Source organism: Nicotiana tabacum, chromosome 24 (genome assembly GCF_000715075.1).
Source record: "Nicotiana tabacum cultivar K326 chromosome 24, ASM71507v2, whole genome shotgun sequence".
Taxonomy (NCBI): domain Eukaryota; kingdom Viridiplantae; phylum Streptophyta; class Magnoliopsida; order Solanales; family Solanaceae; genus Nicotiana; species Nicotiana tabacum.
The window spans coordinates 83,038,784-83,055,134 of record NC_134103.1 but is presented as its reverse complement, the minus strand read 5'-3'; the positions used below and the strand labels follow the sequence as shown (position 1 = coordinate 83,055,134).

At 36.5% G+C, this 16,351-nt stretch overlaps 2 protein-coding genes across 3 annotated transcripts; both read right to left on the bottom strand.

The window, feature by feature from the left end:
• Window positions 1-430: 430 nt before the first annotated feature.
• Window positions 431-4,786, bottom strand: LOC107796331 (scarecrow-like protein 9). 2 transcript variants are annotated; one of them, XM_016619084.2, is made up of 3 exons: window positions 4,482-4,786; window positions 1,029-3,425; window positions 431-940 (listed from the first exon to the last, which is right to left on the bottom strand). In XM_016619084.2, the coding sequence occupies exon 2, from the start codon at window positions 3,417-3,419 to the stop codon at window positions 1,116-1,118; it is 2,304 nt and encodes a 767-aa protein (XP_016474570.1). In that variant the 5' UTR covers window positions 3,420-3,425; window positions 4,482-4,786; the 3' UTR covers window positions 431-940; window positions 1,029-1,115. The 2 variants fall into 2 exon arrangements, with proteins under 2 accessions (XP_016474570.1, XP_075104542.1); XM_075248441.1 differs by lacking the exon at window positions 4,482-4,786 and having other exon boundaries at window positions 1,029-4,460.
• A 3,143-nt stretch (window positions 4,787-7,929) lies between these two features.
• LOC107796332 (pentatricopeptide repeat-containing protein At5g15010, mitochondrial-like) lies at window positions 7,930-10,064 on the bottom strand. Its single transcript, XM_016619085.2, has one exon. It carries the CDS (start codon window positions 9,903-9,905, stop codon window positions 8,175-8,177), a length of 1,731 nt encoding a protein of 576 aa, XP_016474571.2. The 5' UTR covers window positions 9,906-10,064; the 3' UTR covers window positions 7,930-8,174.
• Between the last annotated feature and the right edge of the window lie 6,287 nt (window positions 10,065-16,351).

Sequence of the window (16,351 nt, the reverse complement as noted above, 5' to 3'; positions counted from 1 at the left end):
TACAAAATGAGAAAACTAATCAAATATTACAGTAGAAAAGAATGTATGAAAAAAAGGGATAAAGATAATTTTATGATATTTATATTTTAAATTTATTAAAAAATAAAAGATAAATAAATAACACTCAAAAGAATTATCAATAAATTTAGATAATTGAAATTTTTTGAACAATATAACATAAGTTTAAAAAATAATTTTATTTCAAGAGTAAAAATATATATCTAGGTTATATTATAAGAGAAATAGTATCAAAATATTAAGCCGATTGACAAGTTAATAAAAAGTCACATTAGTAAATGTATAGTATTAACTACTTGCTAATTTGACAATAAGAATAAATAAGGAACAAACAATTTATTTGTTACTATATGATGTGTATCCTTTGAGTTCGAATAGATTTTGTTATATTTCTGCACAGTATATTAAATAATAAAATATAACTAATATTTATAAATATAGTCTAATATATTAGATCATAATTTTATAAGATTAATATTCTATCAAATTTTCCGCGCATCGCGCGGGTTCTAACACTAGTAATGTTTAATAACAAACGCCTTGCACATAAGGCACCCCAGGGTGTAGCCTTATGGTCAGTGAAATGGGATAAAAGGTCTCGACCGACAAGAAATCAAATTCCACTAGAGACAAAAAAATACTAGGCAATCTTTTCATATCTGCCTAAAACTCGATGATGAGGAGAGTTACAAGCGGTACTTGTGCTGGTGAAAGGTAGCAGGTATGTGCTACACACTTTGCAGCAACGATTATCTGCTGGTAATTCAACTTCATCATCGGTTGGCAAGAACATTTTCTGAAGCCTCACCTTGTCTGATCATATATTGATCAGTACTGAACAAGCATGCTGAAGTTTAGCAACATATCGCTCGTGTGAGCAAATATTTATTAGCTTTAACAACACCACAAGCTCGCCATTTACCTGCATGGGTGGCATATTCAGTCACTTTTTAATGTTAAAGATGAAGAGGAACAAGAAGAGAACATGTGAAAAAGATCAAGAGACTTACCTCTGTATTGTTTGATTTCTCCAAATATGTGAAAGGACAACTTTATGTTCAAAAGAAAGCATGTTAAAAACATGCCTTGCAGATTTCTTAAATAGGTTTCCAACAAGATAATGCATATATTGTTCTCCCTTTCCACCCTAGCAATAGCCACTTGTTATTTTCGTCGAGTACAAAGTCTTTGTGATAGCTTGATGTCACCTTTTCCGTTGCCCTATTCATGACTTCCCGTTCAAAAGGTATCTGCATAAACCTTGCCCTTAGATTACGAACTTGCCATTGCTTATATGTCTCTGGCCGTTCAACTCTTTCCCACCCCTCACAAGCTATGACATTCAGGGCTTCCCTCCCAAAGATCTCTCTCTCAATTAACATTCGTTCTGGAGACTCACGTGGTACATTAGCTTCCAGCATATCGAAAAGTGCAGAAAAGTGAAAAAGGACCTCACGAAAACGCGTGACAAAAAATGGGGCACTATAGGCCCCATTGACAATCCCATGGATGAAAATGTCCGGATTGATTTTCCTTATAAGATCGAGAACAAGAGTTCTCGAACTGTCAGTTAACACGGTCTCATCAGGCAAGTTCTTAAATCTATACAAACAATTGACAACAAGAAATTCGTCTTTTTCAAGCTTTAAATCCTCAAGTCTGATAGTTTCCCATTTCTTTGCAATTGCATGGTATTCAAATGGAACATTAAAGGTCTGAGCATAATCAGCCAAACGGCGTCCTGTTTCCTCAATTCTTTCTGCTGGCCTGAAACCAGGTTGGGGAAACTCTATACCAGTAATGCGAAGCTTAGGGGGCCCACCTTCTCTTGCTGCGATACGTTGAATAAGCGTAGGCCACTGAAAGCCATAGAGGATACCAAAGTCAATGACATGGACCCTTGCAGCATTCCCTGCTTTTGTCATGATTGTCTTGTTTGAGGCAAAATCCGAAAGCTTCCTGAATGGCGATGACGCGAGATACAAGTGATAGGCCTTTAAAAAATCGGCTGCTGATGTTTTTTTATTGACAAGGGCCTTATAAATCTGGCTACCAGTGCCAGCCAAGCGTGCCTCCATACCATCCGCAAAGCAATGAGCCAATCTCTGATTGCCATCTCCGAAAGGAGATGAATGGAGTCTGATCTGTTTCAGCAGTTCAGTTGCACTCCTGCAATCATCAGCAGCAACAGCCTGTGCACAATTTATTAAAAGAGTCCTTAAATCTACGACTTCCTTTTTACCACTGTGTTTCTTGCCGCGGCCCTTCCCTCCATTATATCCTTTTGATTGCCCATTCTGCACCGTATTTTTCGTTCTAGCATTCTTCAAGCTCTCGCGATAAGCTTCCAATGCTTCCTTCCCATTTCCCAAGCTATGCAGCAAAACTATATCAAACTCCTCTGAACGAACTGTTGATTCTGTAAAAACAGCTGCTTGTTTGCTACTTCTTTCTTCTTCTAGTAAATCCTTATCATCCCTATGAGGATTCTTCCTCCCTCTCGGCTCTGTAGGTGAAACCTCTCCCTCATCCCTTTTCTCCACCCGAGCAGCCACACAACCACTTTCTCCTCTTTTCTCCAGAGGCAACAAGCCATTGATATCCACATTGTCCAACAACTTAATATTAGTTGGGAGGAACTTGTTTGCTTCTTCCACTCCTTTCCTAAAGTTCCAAATCGGGTAGCTGTCGTTATATATATCAGGGTTATGAAGAGGACTTACAGGAGAGTCTAAGAACCCATCTACAATATTATTTATGCTACTCGATGAGCTAATCGAAGAGTAAGTACCATTACAAACTGAAAGGCCTTGTACATAAGAGGACTTAAGATCATTGGAAATGTTAATAACCGTTGGATCAGTTAGGTAATCACTACTGTCATTGCTATTACTTGTAAAATTATACAGACTTCCTGAGCAGTACTCATTTGGTATCTCACCATTCTGGTAAGTAATCGACAGGTTTTGCTGAGGTGAAGGCGGATATTCCTTGCCGAGGGCCTCATAGAATGACTTCTCTTTCGCTTGAAATTCCAACGACTCCTGAAGCATATGTGTCTTATCCTCCACATCTTCTTCCATAAGCATCTGATTTATATAGCTCAAAACCGTATCAGAGAAATCAAAGTCTTCATTGTATTCATCCTCAGCACCAATATCAGAAGTCAATGCTATATTGCTTGTTGGTAAAGGGTCATTAGAAACTGATTGAATTCCACCAATATTTTTTGGGACAAAGTTATTTTCAAATCTTGGACCATTGACTAGCTTCTGATCTTGATAAATAGCTTCAAATCTTGGTTCATTATTCTTCCAACGATTCGAAGAAATGTGTACGGATTGGTTCTCCAGACTGAATCCATTCATAGAAGTTGGAAAATTATTGAACCTTGGATCCATTTTAACCTAATTCATAAGTTCTCAAATTAAAGCTCATTGTCAATAATACCAACTGTGATTTGTTATATGTATCTGTGTTAAACCATATACGTTATATGTATCTGTGTTAAACCATATACACTTTCTAAGCTCTAAATGTGGGGAAAAAAACACACAAAATTCTCCAAAACCATAAAAAAGATAAAAGACATTGACAAGGGCATTGAAGAAAAACAAACATTAAATCATGCATTACCAAGATTGAAATTTTATCACAGATTATCTTGGACTATCTTTAGATTCTTGCCACCATTAGATTCTTAAGTTAAAAAAATTAAAGGGGGTAGCAAAAACTTGCATTACTAACTCAACTCTATATTCTAGATGCAGCTTTGCTCACTTAACTTAAAATTGAGCTCATATATCTACCTACCTGTATGAAAATCCAGAAAACACCAGAATTTGCCGGTAACCATAAAATAAAATAAATTTTAAGAAAAAACTATACTTGATACTCCCTCATTTAAAAAGATTGTCCTATTTTGATTTGGCACAAATTTTAATAAAAATGACTTTTGAGATATGTGATATTCAATAAGCCATAGCGTTTCTATGGCAGTAAAACTTTTGAAACTTGTGGTCTTATAGCATCTGTGTGGCTATAAATGCTTTCTATTAAGGAAATAATGAATATGCCAATCTTCTTAAAAGATAAGGAAGTAGTGTCAATATGTGCCAATCTTTTTGAAACAGACTAGTAAGGAAATAATGTCAATATTTTTGAAACAAATAGAGTATGAAAGAAAAGATTGAAATATGATCACAGATTATCTGGACTATCTTTAGATTCTTGCCACCATTAGATTTATTTTTAAAAAAACAAATAATAAAAGGGGGCAGCAAATACTTTCATCATTCACTCAGTTCTATGTTCTATATTCAGACCTACTCATTTTACATAAAATTGAGCTCATATATAAAGTACTTGAATGAAAATCAAGAAAATCTCAGAATTAACAGGCAACAATAAGCTCAGAAAAAAGAACTACACTTGATATGAAAGAAAAGATGTTAAGGGCATACCTCAAAACTAAGGAAAGCAGAATTGGTAGAAGATGCACTGTAGAGAAAGTGTAGAAAAAAGATATTTATAAGTCTGTTGTTAACTTTCTGAAAGAAACAAGGGAGACATCAACCGTTGAAAAAGGAAGTTGGTCATAGCCAGTTATCGATCGTTGTCGTGAAAATGATCGGTTAAAGTTGTCAGCTTACAAATCTGAAGCAGCATTTAAAAAACAGAAAAATGTAATATATCAACGATTTCTTCTTCTTTTATTCGTAGGAAATGCGACGCCCTTTTTTACGCCATGACAGTGAAAATTGCAGCAATAACACGGGTACAGTGGGTTCTCAATTTTAAAAGAGACTTCAAGTATTAATAAGTGAGTTTGTAAATTTAATATTTAATTAATTTTTAATACAAATATACTATTTAAACACAAATTACTAGTTCAACCGAATTGATAGTCGAAATTCTAGCTCAGAGTAGGCACGTTACTGTCAGAAGTGGGTTGCATGTGCTGAATACAAATTAATTTGTTTTGTATTCAGCACGTCTTAAGGTGCGGACAGGACTGATGCACTGTTTAAATTTCGGCTCTAATTTCAAAAACTTTTAAAGATATTGATTAATTTATCTCAAGGAGTCATTTGGTTAGAAAATAAATTATCCAAATATTAACTATCTCAGAATTATTATCTCACCCTCCCATAAAAATAAATATAACACTACAAATTTGGGATAACTGAATACTATGATTTTTATCCCAATCAAATATGGAATAAACTTATCTCAAATTTAATTATGGGATTACTTATTCTTTTTCCCTCGTACAAAACGAGCCATAAGGATTCAGTTTAGTTTGTAAATACTTATACAGAATTATTAAAGTAGAATTATAATACAGAGATTATATAATAAATTATTATTTAGTATATATATATATATATATATATATATTGATAGATATTTGGTTTATTGAATTAAAAATGTGATATATAAGGTATATCATAAAACATTTGTTTTGTTTAAATTAGACAAATTTGGAGAAATTTTTATTTTTAACTTTAATTTTAGCTTTCTTAAAAGACTTTAGGGGGAAAGTCTTGGGAAAAGGCAAATGTGTGATTTTGAAGACTTTAAGGAATTAGTAATCACGAAAATCTTATCACCGACAAAAAGGTCAATCCAGTGCACTAAATTTTTGCTATGCGCGAGGTCCAGACCATAAGGGTTATATGACAACAACTTTACCAGTTACGCCAAGATTCTCTTTCACACATAGAGTGCGGAATAAAAATAATAATGCAATTGTGGTGTAAATATTGCGGGATTGTTGATATGAAAATTAAAAATTCTATCAAGTGGGAATAAAATCATCCCACATTTAATCTTGGGATTATAATTTCTTATCCTTGTAATCAATGGACCCTAACTGCGTAAAGTTTCTTTTTGTTTTTTATGTTTAAAACACGCAACAACAATAATAATAAATTCAATGTAATATCACAAGGTTTAAAATGTGCCGCCCACTTAAAAGCTAAAGGGAATATCAATGATATTTTCTACTCAAAACAAAGGTGCTACCAAATTGGTCTACAATTATGTCAATTAATAGGATAGTAGCGCGGTTTTGATTTAATATTCTTTTCTGTGATTCCTGGTATTGAGATATACCGATGAGATGAGTTAAAGTAAAACAACATGCTGATAATAAAAGGCAATATACTAAGAAAAAAGCGCAAATTTACTGGACCTTTATATGAGGAAAACTAAAAGAAATGCAAGGCAAAGTGGGCTTTTGGACATAAGAAGGTTCACATATGAAATGATATAGAACAAGCAGGTTCGCTGCCAGCAACGAATATGAAATGATATAATACTATTTTCGTTTCAGTGTACGTGAACCTATTTCCTTTTTGGTCCGTTCAAAAAAGAATGACCCCTTTCTAAATTTGAAAACAATTTTGCTTAAACTTACAATTCTACCCTTAATGAGAAGCTTTTATAACCATACAAATACTGGGCCCTTTTTGAATTGTTTAGGACCACAAATTCCAAAAGTCTTCATTTTTTTCTTAAAATTCATACTCAATCAAACAGATTCACATAAATTGAAACGGAGGGGATAATATATATACACTTATTTAATATTTTGAATTTGGTTCTGAGTGCAAAGTCTAAAAGGAGAAAGAGGGGAAAAAAAGATAGTGGGAGATTGAGATGAAGAGAATTGGACCACAGACCACTAAGAAAAAATAAAGGGTAAAGATCACTTTTAGTCCGTTGCCAACACTACTTATATATGATAGCTGTAAAAATATATAAAATTTGTATATTTCTTTGTATATAATATGCAGATATATATATATATATATATATATACAAGAAATATAAAAAAAAATATCTAATTTTCGGCCAATATTTTCAGGGTGACTATACATTGCCATTTTTCCAAATAAAAAATAATGCCTAGGTTGGTTTGTGTGTCGTAGGTTTGATTGCTTACTGTCGTCTTGTGTTTGGTGTTTGAGGTGTCCAAATTTTTGCTTTGGGTTCCCCCTTTCGGAATTTGGACGTGTCAACTATTATTACTTGACAAGAATATGAAAGGAAAATGATGCAGCAGTAAAGATTATACTTTAGCAGAGTCCAATGTGACTTGAACTAAATCACCTTAATTCTGCCATAGAAATTAGAATGTCCTTTCCTCATTCTTTTTCAATAATAAATGACGATTATATATACTTGAGTATTTGTTTAGCAGTATGAAGATTATAATAAAGCCTGTGCTTTTAGCGCATATGTCAAACTTCATCAAATTAGCTAGCTGGTAGCAAGCAAAGTACAAAAAGTTCTCAACAGTTATCTTCTAACAAGTAACCAGAGAAAAGAAAAAAAGATCTATCTCTGACAAGGATAAACTTAATATATGATATGTGCTCAGGGTAATATATCGCACGCATGAAACAATATAATATCCTCAAACTGATTTTTTACCCTCAAGAGCTCTCCAAGTCATTTAGCAGCTCGTAGAGTATGTTGGCACATTAAGCAGCAGTCAAAGAATCCTAAAAGATCATAGAATCCATTTCAGATATGTTGAAGAAGTAACCATTTCAGATATATCACAAGCAAGAGATCAGAAGCAGACGATATGCTTATTAATTAACCAAAAACCACATTCTATCCGAAGTTTTAAAAAAGGAAATGGCATGACCATTCAAACTAGCGATACTGAAGGGAAGAGGGAACACTAGTATTGAATTGAAAATACCATCTACAAAGTTTTGTTTCTTCTCTGATCACTCCCTGTTCAAGTCCCAAAATCCTCCCCTGTACCAATGGAAAGTCAAAAACCTTTTCTTCTGGAATGGAAACACAAACGTACGTTGCGGCATTAACATGGCAAATCAAGTTTTTGGCATATAATCCGATGGATCAGAGTTATCTTAGGAAATGTGAAGAGAATTTCTTAAGACAAACAACTACGGATAGGTAACTGAATTATATCAAGTATCTCAGATCACAAGAATTGCCAAGTATATGTGAGAAGCAACTTGCTTTATCCATAATCGTACATTTCCAGTACATGGACCAGTAGCAAACCAAGAACATTCTGCAAAACAATCTAAATGGAAGAAACCTCGTGCACCTGTTGGTCAGGAACCCGAGCCAGAATCCCTACGCTAATTTAGCAATCAACACCTAATCTACTAATCCCAAAAGGAGAAGCCGCGTTCTCTCATAACTCTTCGTGTTTCAGGTATTTTAAGGTAATCCCTTTCTTTATCGGCTTTTTCAAATTTGACCCTCTCTTTGTTCTCCTGACTGCATTTTACTTTATTCTCTTGAAAATCGCTCCTGCCAGCTACCCAAGCCTGAAGCATCTCATCTATCTTGGGCTCCGACAATAAACCTTTTTGCTTCATTTCTTGATAGTATTTGTATGACTCCTCGATTTTTCCATTCAGAAAGAGTCCATGTATCAGCACTATGTATGAGCTCCGATCATGGTCCAAGCCATTCTTGCTCATCTCGCCCCACAGCTTGAAGACATTATCAAGCTGGCACCATCGGCAGAACTTCCGAATTAACATTATATAAGTGTCATGAGTTGGAATACAGCCCATCATATTCATCTTCTGCAAGTGCTCGAACACTTCTTCTCCCGTCCTAAGGCAACGAAGCAATGCATGGTAAGTTCGAACAGTAGGATGTATGCCTCGTTGAATCATCTCATTGAAGACCTCCTGAGCTTCATCTAGCAATCGAGCTTTGCAGAGAGGCATGATTAATGAGTTATAAGTAACAGTGTTTGGAGTGAGATCATTCTCTTCCATCATCTTCATCACACTCCTAGCTTGTTTAACCAGCCTGCCTTTCGCAAGAGCATGAATCACAGCATTGTGTACTTTAACATCCGCTGCAACCCCATTCAATTTCATCTCATTGAAAAGCTTAAGCACTACATTGAGTCTACCGGCTCTCGAATAGCAAGACATGATACTACAATACGAAAAAACATCACGGGGAATCCCTTTCTCCTTCATGAACCTCCAAATTCTCTTTCCCTCATTTAAATCATCAAGGGCAAGACACCATCCATTGAGAATGATATTCAAACTCTTGGTATTCAACGGGAAAACATTCTTATTGCAAAAAAGCAAGTGCTCCGCGTCTTTTACATTTTTGTAGCGACAAAGCGCGGATAAAAGATCTTGAAATTCTTCCATTCCCATATCGAATTTAAACCGTTTAAACGCATAAAAAGTACTGATAGCTTTCCCCACATCATGAACAGCACAGTATTTCCTAATCATAATCAAGAGTGTCTGAGGATTCACAAGAGATGGTCTATCTTTCCCACCTCTCATTTCATCAATCAATGACCACGCAGTGTCAAACTTCCTCATTTTGCCAAGTATAGATATCATAGAATGGTACTGACGCACAGAGTGCACATAACCTGTTTGTTTACTGGCCCAAATGAAGAAAGTGAATGCAACTTCCCAGTTATTCCGTACACGGGAAAGCACCTCAGCTACTAGTTCTTGTGTGGGCCTTACACCACATTGCTCAAGCTTGTTATGCACTTGAGCAGCATTGCTTCCGGGTTCTCTAAAAATAGCTTCAATAGTTTCGAGATCTAAATCAGAATATGGTTTTTTATGATCTAGTACTGAATGTTCACTACTATCTTCCTGTTCAGAATCACTGCATGAATTGCTTGAGGAAGAAAAAGTAGAGAACCTGATTCCCGAATTGAAGAAATTAACCCTATTAGACCTTGAGAGAGCAAAACCATGTGGGAAACTCCGCTGGGGAACGAGGACACTACTGGTGGATCGAGAAAGACCAATTAGATTACTTTTTGGCAAATTGGGATAGTGGTGACCGTGATTCCCACGAAGGAAGAAGGAGAATGCAAGTCTTTTTCGAGACATAAATCCAATTCAGCTACTTCCATCCACAAGAAGCGAGCTATATTTTATCACGAAACTGTTCGACGAAATGACTGAATGAATTTTACGCGCTACCTCTCATAAACTTTGCACTCCTATGAAGTGTGAACGCCGCGTTCCCGTGAAAACCCAAAATTGAGTGGAAACGACCCCACGAAGCCACTTTTAAGTCCCGTTTAAAATATATCTTTCCACCCGTGGTTTTTTTTCTCTCTTTGCTTAGTTTCTTTTACGTTGCTATAGAATAGCTGATGGATCTCTACTCTGGCTATCTTTCATGTTTTCTTAATTCATCACACTTTAATAGTAAAAATATCTAGAGAGTTTTGTTAAGTCCTATAAAAGTACGTATGTTATTGCATTCTACTTCTACGGATGACTTTTATATGACATTTAAAAAAATACTAAAAATTAACCTAACCGTACCGATACCGAAGAGAAACCGACATGACTGAGACGGTTTCGAAAAGTCTAATTTTGGTTATACATAATAAAATAACCGAAAAATTGATATGGTACAAATTTTATAAAATAACTGGCCGAACCGAACCATTGACACCCCTAGCGCCTATTATGTAACCCTCCAGATGGATCTATCTTTGCTCTCTTTTTCTCCTTTTATCCATAGCTTCGTTCTTTGATTGATCTCTTAGTTTTCCTTATTTCATGTGAGATTTCAAGTTGTTATCAATTTCTTTTGTCAATTTCTTTTCGCAATAATAAAGTTCGTGGTGACGACACGTGTTGCTCCCATTATTTTCAGCTTTGACGTCTGGTTACCAAAGCCATACTACTATATAGAAGCTGCTTGGGAAGCATCTAGGGGCCGTCATGCCATCTTGCCGACCAAGGGTCATTTTGGTCTTTTAGGTCTAATTTAACTTCTTTGTGTCCTCACTTGCAACGCCACTGTAACATGTTGACCCATGGCGCATACTCTGTAGCCCTTCAAATGGTTCTATCTTTGCTCTCTCTTTCGCCTTTTATCCATAGCTTCGTTCTCTGATCATTATCTCTCAGTTTTCCTTATTTCATGTGAGATTTCAAGCTGTTACCACTGTCTTTTGTCAATTTCTTTTCGCAATAATAAAGTTCGGGGTGACGACACGGGCTACTCCCGTTATTTTTAGCTTTGACGCATGGTTACCAAAGCCATACTACTATATAGATGTTGCTTGGGAAGCAGCTGGGGGTCGTCATGCCAGCTTGCCGACCAACAGTCATTTCAGTCTAATTTTACATCTTTGTGTCCCCACTTTCAATGCCACTATAACACGTTGACCCATGGCGCCTATTCTGTAGCCCTTCAGATGGTTCTATCTTTGCTCTCTCTTTCACCTTTTATCCATAGCTTCATTATCTAATTGATCTCTCATTTTTCCTTATTTCATGTGAGATTTCAAGTTGTTACCACTGTCTCCTATCAATTTCTTTTTGCAATAACAAAGTTAGGGGTGACGACAAGTGCTGCTCCCGTTATTTTCAGCTTTGACGCCTGGTTACCAAAGCCATACTATTATATAGAAGCCGCTTGGGAAGCAGTTGGGGGTCGTCATGCCAACTTGCCAACCAAGGTCCATTTTGGTCTAAGTTTACTTTTTTGTGTCCCCACTTGCAATACCACTATAACACGTTGACCCATAACGCCTATTTTGTAACCCTTCATATGGTTCTATCTTTGCCATCTCTTTCGCCTTTTATCCATAGCTTCTTTAAAGTCCTTTTTGCATCAGAAGTTCTATTGGATTAGACTGTTTAAACTAAGTTAAATTTATTTTTGCATCCAATTTCTGAAGTGAAAGTGGATAATAAATTTTAATTTTATTTTTCCCGGAATCGCAAGTGCTGCTGGATTGAATTTATTTAAATTTGTCTTGGGAGAACAACATAAACTCTCTTATTTAGTATAAAAAGATGGTCATAAGGTGTTTGCTCATTTGCCTCAATGAGTTATTCCACTATGTATTTATTCATATACTGCATTACTGAATCTATATCACTGAAAGCTGCTCATTTGCACTACTAAATAAATAATAATGATAAAGTTTGAGTAGAAATAGAAATTATTATTTGTGAAAGGTATTAGCTTTGTCGAACTTGGCAGAAACTGCAGAACGTCCACTGTCATTATTACCATCCATTGTTTCTGGGAATATAAGCACAAAGGCTCAAACCAAGAGCCAACTTCACTCCCCCCCCCCTCCCGCTTACCATTTTTAAACGAAACTGCTAAAATCCTTACAGAAAATTTAAGAATCATCTCTTTTTAATATGGGGTTTCACTAAAAGAAACAAAAAAGTCTACCTTTTCACTTTATTTAACTCGCAAGAGCAATCTTTGTTAGACAATCTGTATTACTATAATAAATAATAAAATAGTAAATTTTCTAAAACAGAAGAAGAAACAGAAAATTAGTAGCAACAAAATGTCGAAATAATGAAGCTGAATCTGAAATATAATTTCGGAATAAAATCGAGCCCACTGAATGCACAGTGTGTCTTTAAGAAAATTATTCCCCTCAAATACCCGATGTGCTGGAATATTATCCTCTAAAGATAGAACGATTTAACTCACCAGAGTGTTGGTACCAAAAACACCGGTGAAACAGCGAACCACTCGAAGGCTGTAAACCACACTGGAATTTTAATTGTGCAGAAGAAGGAGAAGAAGCTAAAAAAAATTTCGTAAGGAAAGATTCTGGGATCAAGGCATATTTATAGTCATTTTCTGGCATTGTTTCTAAAAAGGTTTGTAATCTTTCAGAAACAGCCATGGCTGTTGGAACATGTGGAAATGTTTCTCGTTTGAAATATTCTGGGAAAAAGGATTTAAAATAATCTGGAAAAGAAACGAATCGGGTCGCAGGTTTCGTTAATTAATTAAATATTTGAAAAAAATTTGTCCAAAAAAATTAATCAATCAATCGATCTTAAAAAAATATCTGTCGTCACTGTAGCAGTGAACAGTGCCAAACAGTACCATGAACAGTGACTTCGTTGTTGTTCATCGCGGACAAGCTGGAGCTTTAGGCTTCAATGGCCACAATGGCCGGCGACCAGCTGGATTTTCCGGCTGATCTGCCCTTCCCCAGCGTTGCACAACAACATAAAACAACTAACGCCAACCCAGCCCATCTAGATTACTCTAAGATTTTGAAACCAAATTCTTTAAATCTTCCAGTGATGGCTACTGCTGCAGCTTCAATTCAACCCATTCCACTGCGATGAGCAGTGTATTTGAATGACCAACCAGTGGTTAAATTCACAGAGGCAGAAGTAGATAGAATGAACATGATTGAAGGCCTCCAATATGTTGTCGTTGGCAAGCTTTCATATGGTTCTCCAGAGATTCACGAGCTTCGCCGAATAATTCCAACTCAATGTGGTATCAAATGTGAGTGTAATATCGGATTCTTTAGAGACCGTCATGTGTTAATTAGATTAACTCTATGGCAAGATTTCCTCGATTTCATGTCGAAGAGTACGTACTACATCAAAGCCAAAGATGGGTACGAATACCAATTGCGTACTCTTATCTACGATGCAAAATTTAAGGCAGGTGAAGAAACTCCGATGGCGATGGCGTGGATTTCTTTTCCTGGACTGCTGCCTACCTTTTTTGTAAAGAAAACTCTATTTTCTTTGGCTACAGCTATGGGAAGGCCAGTGTGTCTTGATGCGGCAACTACAAATAAAACTAGGCCGAGTTGCGCAAGAGTAAAAGTTCTTGTCGATTTGTTGGCCGAACTACCTAAAAAGGTGCGATTGGATATTGATGATGAAGCTTCTGGTGGTGTTCGAACAGAATGGGTGAGAATTCAGTATGACATGCTACCAAAATATTGTAAGGAGTGTAAACTACAAGGACATGATGAAATTGAATGTTGGCATTTGCACCCCGAGCTTATTGAGAATCGAAGCAGCAAGGGAATGCACGAACGAATGTGTGATTTACATGCTAGGATTAATTGAATCTGGATAAGTAGGTTTCCCTTTAAACTTTTCTTAGTGAACTTTTATCGGATATACTCGGTCAATCGGTAGATCTGATATCTTTGAACTATCGAGCTTTGTTGTATACCTAGACGACATAAGTCACACAATCAACCCTTAACCATCTATGGTTCTCACGTTTGTGTTCGTTTTAGCCATGAACACCGCATGTTTTCATGAGTGCTTAGAGAATGGGCCTTTACTTTCACTCCCATTAAAGCGGCTTATACTTCACACTCACATAGGTGATTTCTAAACGTATAATCCTATAGACACACTATCTGGTCATTTCCTACCAGACTTAGTAAATCACTAAAAGTCTTTAAGCTTTAATGACTCATCAAAAAGCCTTAATGCTTTACCCTGATTTCTGAACATTGTCTTCATCACGAGAATGGGTTGAGTTATTTGACAATGTTGAACCGTCAATCATAACTTTGTTTGATCTCTTTGAACCTAGCTCTTGGGATCTCCAGTCTGCTAGGTAGAGTTACCGCCATGATGACTTGTCCTAGGCCTTAATCTCATTCCCTTCGATGATCTTTTAACCGTGTCTCTACATAGGCCTTTTATAAGTGGATCCGACACGTTATCTCTTGACTTTACGTAGTCAATAGTGATAATACCACTAGAGAGTAGTTGTGTCACGACCCAAAATCCTAACCTGTCGTAATGACGCCTATCTCAAGACTAGGCAAGCCGGCAACTTTAATAAACCACAATTTCTTTTAAGTTTAAAAACATAATATTTGAATTTCATAGAAAATCTCACAAATTACTGACATAACAATACATTCCCAAAACCCGGTGTCACTAAGACATGAGCATCTAAATGATAACAAAGTCTGACTGCTAAAAACACTGTCTAAAAATTTAGAATAGTACAAAAACTGAAAAGGAAGAGAGCCAAGGTCTACGGACGTCAAGCAGCTACCTCGATAATCTCCAACAGATGAAACTCCGAGAACTAGCAACCGCCGTATCCGGAAGTACCTGGGTCTGCACACGAGTTGCAGGGTGTAGTATGAGTACAAATAACTTAGCAAGTAACCATACTAAATAAAGAACTGAAAGTAGTGACGAGCTTCACAACTGAGTCCGATTACAGTAATTTCCAACATAATAAGGTAGGCATGCTTTCAAGTTCAACATTTAAGGCCAAAATAGTAATTTCATGTCATGTTCAATGAAAACATAAAATAATATATCTCAAAAATTTTCAAAACAGTGACATATGACAGCTAAAGTTCAACAATAATGAAATCAAATGCATCCTCTCAGGACCACAGTTACTCAGCCCTTCCACTAGCTCAGCACTCAACACTCGCACTCAGTAGGTACTTGCGCTCACTGGGGGTGTGTACAGACTTCGGAGGGGCTCCTTCTGCCCAAGCGCTATAATCCGCACGGACAACTCACGTGCTGCATGGACAACTCACATGTTATAGTATCAATATCTGGATCCGCATGGACAACTCACGTGCTATAGTATAATATCTGGATCCGCACGGAACGGACAACTCACGTGCTATAGTATAATATCTCGCAATCAGGCCCTCGGCCCCACTCAGTCATAAATCTCTCCAGTCTCTCGGGGCTCTCAATAATCATGAAAATCAGCCCAACAACAATGATATGATGCATCAATAATGAACAATAGAGACTGAGATAAAATAAACAAGTAAACTGTGACCGAGTACAAAATAACAATTTAGCAGATAGTTCAACATGTACGCGACCTTTGTGGGTCCCTACAACGCCAACAAATAATCTAACATGATTTGTGGTTCAATTTCTCTACTACATGGAGAATGTACAGATAACAACAGATTATTCAACTACATAGTTCCATGGAATTTGACTAAGTCATAATTCCTACGGTGTACGCCCACACGCCCGTCACCTAGCATGTGCGTCAATTAAAAACCGATCACATAACACATAATCCGAGGATTCATACCCTCAGTACCAAATTTAGAACGGTTACTTATCTCAATCCGAGCCAAAACTCTACTCCAATACGCATTTGCCTCGCAAATCGGCCTCCAAATATCCCGAATCTATCCACAAGTAGTACAATACAATCAATACGGGCTAAAGGAATCAATTCCACAAGAAAAACACAAAATTATAAGCCAAAATCCGAAATTGGCCAAAAGTCGGCCGCCGGGCCCATGTCTCGAAATCCGACAAAAGTCACAAAACCGGAAAATCCATTCACTCACGACTCTAGTCATATCAAATTCATCAAAATCCGACACCAAATGGCCATTCAAATCTCCAAAATTAACTCTCCAAATCCCTATCCTCAAACCCCCCAAATTATACCTCAAAAACACACCAACTAGGTGGGAAAATCAGTGGGGAAATATAATTATTGAATAGAAATTAACACAAGAAACTTACCTCAAGAACCCCCTTGAAAATCCTCTCAA

What these genes read in the sequence shown, in the direction of transcription:
- LOC107796331 (XM_016619084.2), bottom strand. Translation starts at nt 3,419, where the DNA reads ATGGATCCAAGGTTCAATAATTTTCCAACTTCTATGAATGGATTCAGT.
- LOC107796332 (XM_016619085.2), bottom strand. Translation starts at nt 9,905, where the DNA reads ATGTCTCGAAAAAGACTTGCATTCTCCTTCTTCCTTCGTGGGAATCAC.